The sequence below is a fragment of the Leptonychotes weddellii genome, chromosome 5 (genome assembly GCF_054177405.1).
Source record: "Leptonychotes weddellii isolate Sample4059 chromosome 5, ASM5417740v2, whole genome shotgun sequence".
NCBI lineage: Eukaryota > Metazoa > Chordata > Mammalia > Carnivora > Phocidae > Leptonychotes > Leptonychotes weddellii.
Genome location: NC_138373.1, coordinates 20,480,531 through 20,495,192, shown reverse-complemented (window position 1 = coordinate 20,495,192; position 14,662 = coordinate 20,480,531). Strand labels below are relative to the sequence as shown.

General features: G+C 45.9%; 1 protein-coding gene across 1 annotated transcript in view; it reads left to right on the top strand.

The window, feature by feature from the left end:
• Positions 1 to 6,848: 6,848 nt before the first annotated feature.
• The window catches only part of MOSMO (modulator of smoothened), a 54,280-nt gene continuing 46,466 nt past the window's right edge, over positions 6,849 to 14,662 (top strand). The window contains exon 1 of the mRNA XM_031033572.2: positions 6,849 to 7,020. Coding sequence (XP_030889432.2) covers positions 6,915 to 7,020 — 106 coding nt within the window. The 5' untranslated portion in view covers positions 6,849 to 6,914. The remainder of the gene's footprint in view (positions 7,021 to 14,662) is intronic.

Below are 14,662 nucleotides of genomic sequence, written 5' to 3'. Positions count from 1 at the left end.
CCTCCGTGGACCACGGAAAGTGGTGTGAGTGGAAATTTGGGGGGAGAAAAACAAAACTGTGCGGGCGGGGGGGGGGGTAGCACAATGCCTGGCTCACAGTGGGTTCATCATCCATTCTTGGAAAACAACTGAAGTGGGGAGGATGGAACAAACACAGAGGAGGGTGTGGCAAAGACATGAATCGGTCTGCAGAGGCTCGAAGACCGTAGAAGAGCGCAGAAGCCCCTTGCTTCTCTCCCAGTAACGGTATTTTTAGATATTGTTGCATCAACAGCCCCAACTGTTTTGGAACTGCACTGTTTTCATGGATGTTTTGAATGAGGAAAGGCCAAGGGTGGCTCGAAAAAAATGAGTCACAATTAGGGGAGGAATTAATTCTTCCTTCTTTTTTCCAAAATAATCTTTCCTCCCCCACACACATTCACTCATAGGACAAATATTTACTGGAAGCCCGCTCTGTGGTTTGTACTGAGGCTGGGGACACAACAGTAGGCAAGACAAACAAGGGTCCTATCCTTTTGGAACTCGGATTTAAAAAGCAGATGAGGGCGCCTGGGTGGCTCAGTTGGTTGAGCGACTGCCTTCGGCTCAGGTCATGATCCTGGAGTCCCGGAATCGAGTCCCGCATCCGGCTCCCTGCTTGGCAGGGAGTCTGCTTCTCCCTCTGACCCTCCTCCCTCTCATGCTCTCTGTCTCTCATTCTCTCTCTCGCAAATAAATAAAAAAATCTTAAAAAAAAAAAAAGCAGATGAAGTGGACAATTTTAGGAAACTATAAATTAGCAAAAATATATTCTAGAAGAAATAGAAAACAATGTGATGAGGTAGGACCTGTTGTCATCCCAACTCTGATGACACTCAGAGGGTAAGCACCTTGCATCCATGCTTTCAACAAATAGTTATCAGGCACTTATTAGGTGTCAGGCACTGTGCAGAGATGTCCACAGTCAACCTGGGCAGGTTCTGGTTTAGTTAGCCATTTCTGTGGCCCTACCTAGACAATAAACCAGGGTAGATTTTCGTTGGATAAATCCTGTCTTGCAGAAACTGAGACAAAGGGAAATGAACAGAGCCGTCCATTTTGGCGCTCTCCACCTCAAGAAGTCTCCAGCAGGTGGCTTCTCATGATCAATCACCAATTTCCTCCTCCAAACTGTCTGGCAAGGTGTCTGTCCAGACACCAAATTAATTCCTTCCTAAAATGCATCCTTTTCCTCCATGTTCCTATGAGTAGGGGGAGTGGTGAGAGTTTGTGGGGCTCAAGCACGTCAGCATCGGAGGTTTGGTGAGGGGAGCATATCAGCACCTGGCACGCAGGGGGTCTCTCTGCCTTCCCTCCATCCCAGGCTAGAAACTCTCTTTAGGGCAGGTGTCAGGATCACACCGATGGGTGGAACTGTGGGATACAAATGGTCATGGCTGCAGTCCTGTGCTTCCCAGACCTCCCTTCAGGACTGAAGGCTTTCTTCCTGCCCCTCTACCCCACCCCTGCTTCTGGGTGAGCTCCTTGCCCAAGATCACACCTTCCCAGGTCAGCTAGCATCCAGTGACCAGTCACCGTCAGGTAAAAACCTGGCTCCCTCAGTCCAGCCCAAGCAACTCTGGAGGGCAATCCCAGCTCCAGAGCTCCTGTGGGTCCCCTGGGATCCTTCTGTGGCTTTGCTGCCACCTGAGTTCTCCCTTTGCCAGGTGCTGCTTCCCCTTTTTCCCCCTCACAGGTGTGGGTCCCAAGGGCACTCCCCAGGAAACTCCCCGCAACTCAACAGTGTTTCCTAGAGAACACACCCAACCTGCTGCAGCTAGTGCCAGGGATGGTCTCAAAGAGTAGATGCTCAGATGGGATTTGGGAGCTGGATGACCCTGCTGTCCAGTTAATAATGAGGGTTCCATCCCCAGTAGAGGAGGGGTGTCCATAGCCTGAGGCGCAGGGAAACACTAAGGCTGTTCAATTTTTCACCATTGTAAAATGGAATGGTTTGGCACCCACATGATCTGCCTGCCATATCTCTTAGTACTCCTTTGCCTTATTTTGACAGTAAATGGACAAAGTAGCCACAGCCTGAGAAATACATAGCAACCAGTGGCTCAAACTCCTTAGGGATGGAGGTCTGAGCCACCTCACCATATACGCCACCTAGCCCACAGCGGTGCTAGCAGAAGGTGAGAGGAATCTAGGATGGCAGAAGAGGAGGGAAGGGTTTCGTGTGTCACTTATGCCTCGAGATGAGCTACAGCAACGGTGGGAGCTGTAGTTTGTCCTGCTAACCTTCCTCTTAAAAGATTCCCACAGAAATACATCCCCACCAGGGTCCCGCTCTCAGAACTGAAAAGAAGCAGGTGGATCTGCATAGCACAGTGGGTGCACTGTGGCAAATGTTGCCTTGGGCTTCCTGGTCCCCCTGAAGACTGAAGGACCCAGTCCCCAGCTACTGGGAAGGTGGGAGGTTGACAGATCTCAGCTGTCAGCCCTCTCAAGGAATTGTCCTTGGCTGAAGAGCAGCCTCACCCAAGGTCATGCCCCATTCCTGGGGTAGCTAGCATCCGATGACTAGTCCATGCAGGGATACAAAGGCTTGGCCCCTTTTCCCCAACTCGGACCAGCCATCCCAGCTTCAGAGTTCCCCACGGGGTCTGCCAAAGCCTCCAATGACTGCACCACTGCAAACTGCTCCCTCAGCCTTCCCTGCTGCCTCCCCACCCCCGCCCCCTGCTCCTGAGCAGCACTCCCTCCTAAACTCCCTGCTCACTAATCGCTAATCGATACTCTCTTGTCTCTGAGTCAGCTCCAGTGGAACCCAATCCGTGAGAGGAAAGGAGATTTGAGCCCAGAGCACAAACAAACTCTGGATTTAGCTTTTTTTTTTAAGCATTTTATTTATTTATTTTTAAAGATTTTATTTATTTATTTGACAGAGAGAGACAGCGAGAGAGGGAACACAAGCAGGGGGAGTGGGAGAGGGAGAAGCAGGCTTCCCGCGGAGCAGGGAGCCCGATGTGGAACTCCATCCCAGGACCCTGGGATCATGACTTGAACAGAAGGCAGATGCTTAACAACTGAGCCACCCAGGCGCCCCTTAGCTCTTTTGTTTTATCTAATCCCAGAAACCCCATGTGCTTATGTATGGTGCATCCTCCACACTCCTAACCCGTGTGGTGAACTTGACCCTCCTCTCCCCCGGAGGCAGTGTGTTCTTTATTCTGTCAGGCCAAAGATACTCCTTAAAGAGAAGAGTGATTACACAGTCCCCTCCACAGCTTTCACCAAGGTCTCATCTGGATTCAGCCTCTGCTGGGCCAAGGCCTACCATCCATCACGATAAAGCACACCGTGTTCACAGCCCCTTAACAGCCACCGAATGCCTATTTATGACTCCAGGCTGCCACCATAGATCCCTCCTGGGGGCTTCTGGGTCCCCAAGGATTTTCTGCCTTAAGGATCCTTGTGGCTCATTTCTCTCCGAATAGAAAAGTCCCAGCTGCTTTGCTTAGCGGTGAGTCAGGGGATGGGGAGGTTCTATCACTGAGGCAGAGGGCATGACTCTGGGAGTCTATTAAGTAAGAGGAGGGAAAGAGGCCCAGGGAGGTGACAGGACTTTACCAAGTTCAAGGCAGTAGAAGGGGTGGGACTGCAATACAATTCTGTATCCTTTCTGTTCCATCACACCACCTCTCCTAACCCCTAGGGTTTGCATCTACTAAAATCTAGACTGGGATATAGAGAAGGGAACTGATCTGTCCTGTAGATCTCTGAGAGGCTTGGGACTTTGAAACACCAGACACGCTGGAAGTCAAGAATGAGATGGTGGGGCTAAAAACAGGATTAAGGAAAAATCTGTAAACAGAATATTTGGTCCCTGTCCACCCCTCCCAACCCCATCCTGGTTGGTAAGAAGGAATGGGATAGGTGACTATTGTCTAAGACCTGTGACCATTAACCTGGTAAAAAAAAAAAAAAAAAGTTCTCAATTTTTTTTTTTAACTTCGCGCTATTTTTTTCCTATATAGTTGACATATATTAGTTTTGGGTGTACAACAGAGTGATTCGACATTCGTATACATGATGAAATGATCACCACGATAAGTGTAGTTACCATCATACTGCTTGTTTTTATCCTTTAATCTTAGATCCAGAAACTTTTGTGGAGGGGCAGAGATAGGAAGGACTGGGAAGTGCCCAGGTAGAAGGAGAAATTTCTTGTTTTATTATTTATTTATTTATTTATTTATTTTTAAAGATTTTATTTATTTGGCAGAGAGAGACACAGAGAGAGAGGGAACACAAGCAAGGGGAGTGGGAGAGGGAGAAGCAGGCTTCCTGCGGAGCAGGGAGCCCGATGCGGGATGCGGGGCTTGATCCCAGGACCCTGAGATCATGACCTGAGCTGAAGGCAGACTCCTAATGGCTGAGCCACCCAGGCACCCCTGTTTATTTATTTATAGAGGGTTTAGAGGGGCAGAGGGAGAAGGAGAGAGAGAATCTTAAGCAGGCTCCATGGCCAGCTCCGACCCCACGCAGGGCTCGATCTCATGACCCTGAGATCATGACCTGAGCTGAAATCAAGAGTTAGACATTTAACCGACTAAGCCACCTAGGAGGCCCATATACTTGTATTTTTTTTAACACGATAATCAAGTGATCATCATTCCACTCATTTGGGGTCAGAATAGGCAAACTGTTCCAACATTTCACCTCAGGATTCTCATCAACTGCCTCGTAGTCAACATCAGTGGACATTGTTTGAGAATTCAGAACTATGTAGTTGGAGTTTTTTGTATTACTGGGCAACAGAAATTCTGGACAAAAAGCCAAGAATATGATTCCATCAAACTTCTCCAGTTCTTAAAAAAAAAAAAAAGTGAAGCCCTCCTACAGTAATGTGATATGCATATCTGAATCCCTGGAATATATCAATCAGCTTCTGCCAATTTGTGTGGCAGAAGAAAACTAAATGATACATATTTTTTTAATATCCTTCCCTCCAGGAGACCAATGTTTAGACAGGAAAGTCTATAGACTAGCAATCAAATCCCTCCTTACCCAATCTATGTGGTGACACTGATAACTCTATGAGTTTCTGCAAGGCTGTTGGGTTTAGTGGAATTTGAAACTTGCTGAGTTTTGTGAACATGTAGGCATTCCAAAAATAGAGACAGATGTCACTCTTCCAGGTCTTTCTAGAGATGACCTATGTGGCATTTAAGGAGAAAATGAGTGTCCCATCTCCTGTTTGCTGCATGGGAGACTATCCAGGAAAGAGCTGGATCCAAAGTTAGGGTTAATGGTGATTTGGTCCATGAGTCATGAAAGAAAAAGAAACCTCCACTAGACAGCAAAATTGTGGATGGCTAGATCATCTGTATTTGATCATAACAAATTATGCCAAGGTCTTGTTTTTTTTTCTTGTTTTTATCCATCCAAACTAAGCCTCTCCTCAGGCCTCAACTCAGTAAATAGTTATCACCAAACACTTGGTTACTAAGGCCAAAACCTTAGGAGTCATTCCTGAGGCCTTTCTTTGCTTCAACCCCTCCCGCATTGTCAGTCATTTTCCTTGCCTACAAAATAGCCAAAGCTGTACATTTTTCTCCGTTTTCACTATTCTCATCCTAGCCAAAGCTATATTTCTCTCTCCTACTTTGCCTGTTTATTGGTATCCCTGCTTTCAAACTTGCCCCTCCCCCCTACTAACTACACTATCTTTACAGATTAAATAAGACCTTGTCAGTCTCCTGCTGAAAACCTCCTGTGCCTTTCCTTTCCACTTAGAACAAAATCCAGACTTTTTACCATGGCTCCCAAAGCTCTACCTCTGGCCTCCGCCTACCTGTCTGTCTCTTCATACTACCCTGCAGCCAAACAGGCTATTCCTCAGTTCCTTGAACAAGCCAACCTCTTCCCTGTCCCTTCCCCTAATCCTCTTTGCACTGGCTTTTCCCTCGGTCTGGAGTAGCCTTGCCCACATCTTCACAGGTTAGGTCTTTATGATCTTGGTGATCTCAGTGAACCTTCCCTGACCATCCTAAGTATCACCGCAGGCCTCCTCCTCCCCCGCCATCAGACCGACTCCCCCATTTAATTCATAAAGCAACACCTGAAATGATCTTTATTTTCAAGATAAAATTTTAACGTGTTTGTCTCTTCCCCATCAGGACGTAAGCTTCCGGAGAGTGGAAACCTTGTCTCGCATGTCCAGGCCAGTCCCCCCACTAGGTGTCGACAGTTATTTCCTAAATGGGGCAGTCCCCGAGCTGACCGACGCGGAGGGGGCAATGCTAACACAAGGTGACAAGAGCTGTACGGAGCCCCGAGTCACTCGGCAGAGTCCCCCACCTACCAATCTAGTCTCCCTTTTGAAAGGCTAAAGACTGAGGGGCATTTTGTCACGAAACAGTCATTAACAACGATAACAATATTATTGGCAAGAAAGCCAAAAGGCGGCGTGGCCTGCCGGAAGAGACCCGGGCGCGGGGCAGGGGCCTGAGCCGGCTGCCGGTCCGGCTCCAGGGCAGCGAGGCGGGCGGCCGAGGAGAGGCCGGCGGAGCGCAGCGGAGCCCGGGGCGGTCGGGAGGGTCGGAGCTGCGGGCCGGGGCTGCGAGGCGGGCGGCAGAGCCGGGAGGACCGAACAGGTTCGCCGCGGCCCGGGAGCTGGCCCGGCCTCGCTGGCGCCGCAGCTTCGCTTCCGGGTGAGGGGCGGGCGAGACGAGCAGTTCCGGGGCGGGCGGCGGTTCCGGCTGTGCGGGCCGCGCCGCGGCTGCTGGTCCCGGGCGCGCGGAGGGCGCGAGAGGCGCGCGGGGGCCGAGGGGGCGCGAGGCGGCGGCGCGGGGACTCCGGGCCCCGGCGGCGGCCCATGGGGCGGGAGGCGTGAGGCCGCGGCCTGCCCGGGGCTCGGGGGGTGGGGGGAGCGGGGCGGGGAAATGGATAAACTGACCATCATCTCAGGATGTCTCTTTCTGGCCGCCGATATCTTCGCCATCGCCAGCATCGCCAACCCGGACTGGATCAACACCGGGGAGTCCGCGGGTGAGCGGCGGGCGCGCGGGGCCGGACGGGGGATTGGCTGAGGGCTGAGGGAGGGGAGGGGAGACCCGGCTGAGGGGAAAACGGGGCTGGAGGGTGCGAGGCGGGGGCTGGCCTGAGGAGGGAGGGGACGAGGGGGCGTCCGGGGCTGCGGGGCCGGGAGCCCAGGGGGCCGAGGGAGGAGAGGGGATGGAGAAGAGGACGCGCGGTCGCGAGCGGGACCCTTGGGCTGAGGGGAGCGGCGCCCCAGGCTGAGCGAAAAGTGGCCGAGGGGCGACGAGACCTGGGCTGGGCTGGAGGGTCCCGCACGGGGAAGGGGGGCTGGTGGGGAGACAGTCACCGGACCTGAGGGACCCCAGAGGAACGAGCTTCGTCCTGGATTGGGGGGGACGGGAGGCGGGGAGAAAGTCCAGGTGGGAGACGGGAAGAAACCAATTTGGAGAAAACTGAGGCGCCTGTGAAGGAATTAGAAACTAGGCGGAGAGCCGGGGCCGGGAGGGAGGCAGCCTGTGGGGCAGAGAGAGAAGCCCTAGAGAGCAGCATGACAGTCAGGTCCGGACCCCGGCCCGGGAGGGAGCTGTGGCCGGGTTCCAGGTGGCCCGACCAGACAGGGTTAATGGTGCTGGCGGAGCTGGTGTGCTGGGTGGGGGCGGGGGTCTCCCTCCCCCGCGCCCTCGCCTGACCCCTGCCCGCTTGGCAGTGTTTAAGACGCATGTGGGTTCCGATTTCCCCTTTGAAGTCTGTGTGGTTATAATTTTGCTTTATTTTAGGCCCGGGAGCTATAATAATACTAATAATAAACTTCGTTTTATGGAGCATCTTTCATTCCAGCGCATCACAAAACGCTTTAGAGATCTTAATAGTAGTTACAAAATTAAATAACACATTAGAGTTTCAGGCAGCCCAGCAATAGTAGCAGTGTCTGCTGTAACACCACGGAACTGTAGGCGGCAGAGACAAGGTGGTGCCCTCAGGAGAGAAGTAGGCATCCTTCTGAAGGGTATCCCAGGTGAATGCCCTTGCAGGATTTTTCTCTTCTTGGACCACCACGCTCGCTCGCTCTCTCTCTCTCTCTCTCTCACTCTCTCACTCTCTCACTCACCCAGACCTGTGAGACCAAACCTGTAATTAATGTCACAGCTGTCAGGAGAGCTGATCGGAATGAAGGAATGAGCTTGTTTTCTAACTGCTTGTTCAGTGCAGGTGAAGGGAATATTGGGGGTTGGGAATGTCAGACTCCCTCCGTGAATAATTTGTTATAAAAATGTATCACTGTGCTGTCAGAGTTACTTCTTAAGTATTACTTATGGTTCTGTATTTATCCTGCAGTATATTTAGCTCTTAAAAAAAGCTGTAGCTGGGACATTTGTTGCTCCCTCCTCCCTCCCTTCTCTCCTCCATCTAGATCTAGTAACACAAAATCATGCTGTCAGATTTACGGGTTATTAAAATAACACACTAAAAAATTCTCTTTTTCTTGCCTTTACAGGTTTTAGCAGAGCTCTTAGTTGTAAAACATATATGATTATTTTGATGTGATTGAGCTGTTAGCTAATTGTTATTGTGGTAAATTTGCAATATATAAATGTATCAAATCAAATGTACACAATGTATGTCAGTTATATCTCAGTTTTTTAAAAATTGTAAGGTGAATAAGAAAATGTTCGGGATGATTTGGAATTTGATGAAACTATGGGCTGTTTCTGAAAATGTTGACAATGTCAGTGTTACTACTAGTTTGTACAGTTATATGTGTGGCATGCACTTCATGGCCTGTTGTTTTTATCTTAGTCACTTCTTTCATGAGACTTACTTTGGGGACCTTGTATATACTTAGGGATGAAGAGGTTTCACTGTTCTAAAATAGAAGATGATTTTTGCAAAGTGCTTTTAGGTGAATCCCAATGTAAATGTCCATGGGAAAGATACACAGTTGATCCTTGAACTTGGGTTTGAAATGCACTAGTCCACTTACCCATGGAATTTCTTTGATAAGAAATCTTACAGTACTGAAGGAAGAAATCACTGTAAGAAGAAATCAAATCTTCTTTGATAGAAATAAATACAGTACTGTAAATGTACTTTCTCTTATGATTATCTTAACATTTTCTTTTCTCTAGCTTGCTTTATTCTAAGAATACAATGTATAATACATATAACCTACAAAACATGTGTTAATCAGCTATTTATGTTATTGGCAAGGCTTCCAGGCTACAGGCTATTAGTAGTTAAGTTTTGGGGAAGTCAAAAATTATGCATGGATTTTCAACTGTGCAGGACAGGAATAACATCAGTAGACAAAGTCTTCAGCTATGAGTTGCTGCAGAGATGGGAGGGACAGAAGTTCAAGGCTTGAAAAAAGTAGAACATGTTTGAAATAAGTAAATAGTTGGAGAGAAGGCATGCCAACCAGTGATACAGGAGGATTGTCTAGCAGCATGGAAGCCTCATTGAAATCAGTGGTCAAGAACATAGAGTGTGATAAGCCACCTGCCTTATTGACCTTCTCTAGTAGTGCTCAGTTGCTTTGATACAAGTGCGTGGTGAAAGCCAGTAGAAGGTTTCATTCATGTTTGGGGTTTGCCAACGAAATGCAACAAAATGACAGAGGAGCAAAGATGTTTAACGTATTGGCCAAAATGTTGTAATGATGGCTCATGGATTCTCAGCTGGATAAAAAGTAAAAGTGAATAAAGGAAAGAGCTGATGTACTACTGGTCAATGAATAGCAGATGATATATGGTCAGTGGGATTGTGGACCCAGTAGAATTGAAGACCTGACTGGGAGTGATTGATACATCAAGGTGGAAGGGCAGGGAATTATGGACACAAGGTCCAGAGTGACAGAGGGGATGTGTGGCTAAAATGGGTGGAGGAAGTGGTTTTTTTCCTAACAGTTTCCTTGGCCATCTCAGGATACCCTTTAATTGAGGATACTCAATTAAATATTCTGTAACTAGGAAGAGGAATAATAGGAGATAGTAGGAAATTTTTCAAAATCATATCTAACCTATATTTCTTACCTTAAATATGTCAGACAGTAAGCCCCCAAAAATTAAATAGGATGTTTCTTTATTGACTTGTGCTGTGATAAGATGCACCTGAACTTTGCCTGGTACAGCATTTGTATGCTCAATGTACACTTTTATCTGAGCAGACAGAACTAGTCTTGAGTTTTTAAAAAAATTCTGGACAGAATTGCACCTTCCAAATCAATGAAACATTTACAGGAAGTTCAAATAAGATGGCAGAAGTGACAGGACTAGCTTTATTCTAAGATCTGCACAGAAGTGACAGCCTAGCAGCAAAAAGTTAATGTGTTGGTTCCCTTCAGTGCATTAAATACAGCATATTTTGATGGTGATGTTTTTACTGCAGTTTTTTAAATGGACAAAATATATTTTGAAAATTGAATCCTGGAGCTGAAAGGTTCTGCAGATGTAATTTGAAAACCACTGTAGTGAACTAGTACAGAAAATTTCAGAATTCAAATCCAAACTTCATCACTTATCAGCTCTTTGATTTGGAGCAAGTTACTTAGCCTCTCTCTTTATAGTTCTTCCTCTGTAAAATAGGGATATTAATAATACCCACTTCATTTGATTGTTAATGATGATTGAGTTCATCCATGTAAAACATTTAGAACAGTACCTGATACATAGTAAGTGCTCATTAAAGGTTAAATATTGTTGTATTGCTATTCTAGTTTATGATAACATGTCAGAATCCCAGTTTTGAAATTAAAGCTCAGAACTTTTTACTGTGAGAACTGACACATTTTCTTTATTAGATGTTCTTGGTAATAAGGAAATACCAAGAATAATATGGCCAGGCTTAGCAGAAGTCAAATTCATCTTCCCTCTTGGCATTGGACTTTCTGCATCACTCCTATACTGTTCTTCCTCATTTAGTCTCTCATCACCATATTCTAGTCTCTCTACTCTTCAAGTTTCTACTTGAACTACCACAGAAGGAAATGAAATCCAAAAACAAAAAACTGAATAGGATAACTTCCTAAAATCCTGGCCAATAAACTGTATTATCATAAGGTTGTGGACCATGCTTCATAGTGGCAGAATTTTTAGTTAGATTTTATTGTATTGGTGCAAATACAGAGAAAGTACATTCATTTTATTTTCATTTGTATGTGGTAACGTTTCCTGAGCTTGCTCTGATAGCCTGTAGGTTATACACAGACTTTTGAAGATATAATGAAACAGAAGTAGATACTGTATGTATGAGGAAAGTACATGAGGAGGCACTTTAGTAAGGACCCTTAGTGGTTCCTATTAATAAAAAATATTGAATGGCAGGTGAATATAAGGGCAAAATTGCATAATTCTGCTGTGTCGGGTCAAATTTCTTCTCAATACTAGAACTCAACATCAATAACAGTATCTTTCATTTTATATAGTGCATTATAGTTTTTGAAGCAACCTAATGTCCATGACTTTGATTTCTTAGGCTTTTTATATTTAGCCAATGTAGAATAGTCATTTCCACACCTTTTCCCACATGTCAGTGCTTTGCACATGAGATTTGAGTTTCAGTGTTGCAGACTCCCTTCAGGAAAACTCTTTATTGAAGTATTACCGAAATCTTATTTATGCACACCTTTTATTTACTTAAGGGAGGTTAAAATTCTTTTTTTTTTTTTTAAAGATTTTATTTATTTATTTGACAGAGATAGAGAGAGAGAACAAGTAGGCAGAGAGGCAGGCAGAGGGAGAGGGAGAAGCAGGCTCCCCGCCGAGCAGGGAGCCCGATGCGGGGCTCGATCCCAGGACCCTGGGATCATGACCTGAGCCCAAGGCAGCCGCTTAACCAACTGAGCCACCCAGGCGCCCTGGGAGGTTAAAATTCTTAAGTGGCTGAAGTTCTTGCCAGATTTCAGAAGAGGGAAAGAAGGAGATTTGGGTTTTAGTCTTTTTTTTTTTTTTTTTTTAATTCATTTGAGACAGAGAGATACAGAGAAAGAGAGAGTAGGAGCAGTGGGGAGAGGCAGAGGGAGAGGGAGAAGCAGACTCCCCGCCGAGCAGGGAGCCTGATGTGGGGCTAGATCCCAGGGCCTGGAGATCATGACCTAAGCCGAAGGCAGATGCTTAACGACTGAGCCACCCAGGCGCCCCTGGGTTTTAGTCTTAAGTGATGTCCTTTGCTTTGTACAAGTCCCTTAACCTCACTATCACTGTTTTCTCATCCCTAAAGAGACAAATTTTTGTGGGGGAAAAAAAGTTTTTTAGTTTTATTGAGTTAATTCTAAGAAAGTTAACAATTCAGCAATGCTGCTTCTGATAAAAATGATCTAGAGATCCCTTCATTGAGTCATCTTCCCTTTACAGCAAGGATTTTAGTGACCATTTAGGGTGATGCCATCCTAAATCATCTTAGTTTAGTGTTCTTAACAAAGATTTCCAGACGTTTTCCAAAAGTCCCTTCCAGTACATAAAGGAACTCCTCTTTTGTGTCTAATCACATTTCCCTCTATACTGTTGGTTATCACATTCACTTTGTAGTCTGTGGTAGTTTGTGTATTTATTCCTGAAAATATTTTCATTCTTGTTCTTTTTTTAAATTGATTAGATTGGATGTTAGAGTGTTTAAGGAGTCATAATAACGGACATACTCTTTCCTGCTTATATTCTGAACTGAGGGGAAAAAGGAATAGGATCCAAAATACTATTTTATTACTGATAAAGAGAATGTGGCTTTTATCTGTGCACAAGCATCTTCCTCTTACTGGACCTCAAAATTGAATAGACTTAACCATCCATTCTCCGGCAGGACTGAGGCACCTGCCCTATAAGGCTTCCAGCATGAAAGAACAGAGGAAATGAGTGGGCAGATTGCTCCCAAAGGCAAAAAGATGGACCACATATGCCCAGTTTTTTTCTCCTAAACTGCTAGTCGAATGTAGTCATTCCTCTGACGTGGGAAGGTTTAAGTAAGGGGACACAGATAAGCTAAAAACATTATGCTACAGCCCCCTCTCTCCCCTGTCCCTCATTTGAAACCTAGGAGATGGCTGACCTTTTGGGGAAAGAGATTTCTTTCTGCTCAAGTATAAAAACTGGCAGGTGCTTGGGGAAGTGAAAGACTTGAAGAGGGTGTCATTTCCTATTCTGCTGCCCACTACCCTCTCCACAGGAAATCCTGGTAAACCTCAGATAGGGGACTGTGGTACTTGACATCTGTCATGTAAGATCTACAAGTGGATCCTGGCCTACAAATTGGGGTCCTTGGTTTAAAACATTAAAAATTACAAGCTATCCAAGCAGACCTGTTTATTAAATACTAGAAAATTATTAAATAGCTCTTTCCCCTGAATGGTAAAAACTTCAGTGATCACAGAGGTACTTTACCATGAAGGAGCTCTGTAACATCAGTTTATTTTTTATTTTTATTTTTTTAAAGATTTTATTTATTTGACAGAGACACAGTGAGAGAGGGAGCACAAGCAGGGGGAGTGGGAGAGGGAGAAGCAGGCTTCCCGCAGAGCAGGGAGCCCGATGCAGTGCTCAATCCCAGGACCCTGGGATCATGACCTGAGCCGAAGGCAGACACTTAACGACTGAGCCACCCAGGCGCCCCTGTAAATCAGTTTAAACAAAGCAGTCTATCCAGAACTTCATTTTGTTAATCTCTTTGGACATGACTTATAATGAAGGACAGAATTTGGTTCTACCTAAGAGGGCAAAAATCTTGCGATTGTATTCTCCTTTAATTTAAGAAGCATTAACAAAATTTCTTCAATAGTCTTTTGCGTCTTTTCCCGGTAAACTGCTTTTTAAAAAACAGCTTTATTGAAATATAATTCCCATAACCATAGAAGTCACCCATTTAAAAGTGTGCATGCAGTGGCTTTTAGTATATTCATAAAGTTGTGCCCCTATCACTACAGTGAATTTTAGAACATTTTCAGTACCCCAGAAAGAAACCCCCATCCCTTAGCCATAACCCCTCAACTTTCTGTTCTTAGGCAACAACCAGTCTACTTTCTGTCTCTAAGGATTTGCCTATTCAGGACATTTTATATAAATGGAATCATACAATATGTGGTCTTTTGTGATTGGCTTCTTTCACTTAGCATCATGTTTTCAAGGCTTATCCATATTATAGTAAATATTGGTACTTCATTTCTTTTTTTAAAGATTTTATTTATTTATTCATGAGAGACAGAGAGAGAGAGAGAGAGAGGCAGAGGGAGAAGCAGGCTCCCAAGGAGCAGAGAGCCTGATGCGGGACTCGATCCCAGGACCCCGGGATCATGACCTGAGCCGAAGGCAGACGCTTAACCATCTGAGCCACCCAGGCGCCCGTACTTCATTTCTTTTTATTGCCAGATTAATTTATCCATTAATCAGTTGAACATTTGGGCCAGTACATTTCTTTTACTTCAAAGAATAATATTTCTTTAAAATAGGCAAAGTGGTACTTTTTTTTATTTGTTTTTTTTTTTTTTTAAAGATTTTATTTATTTATTTGAGAGAGAGAATGAGAGAGAGAGAGCACATGAGAGGGGGGAGGGTCAGAGGGAGAAGCAGGCTCCCCGCCGAGCAGGGAGCCCGATGCGGGACTCGATCCCGGGACTCCAGGATCATGACCTGAGCCGAAGGCAGTCGCTTAACCAACTGAGCCACCCAGG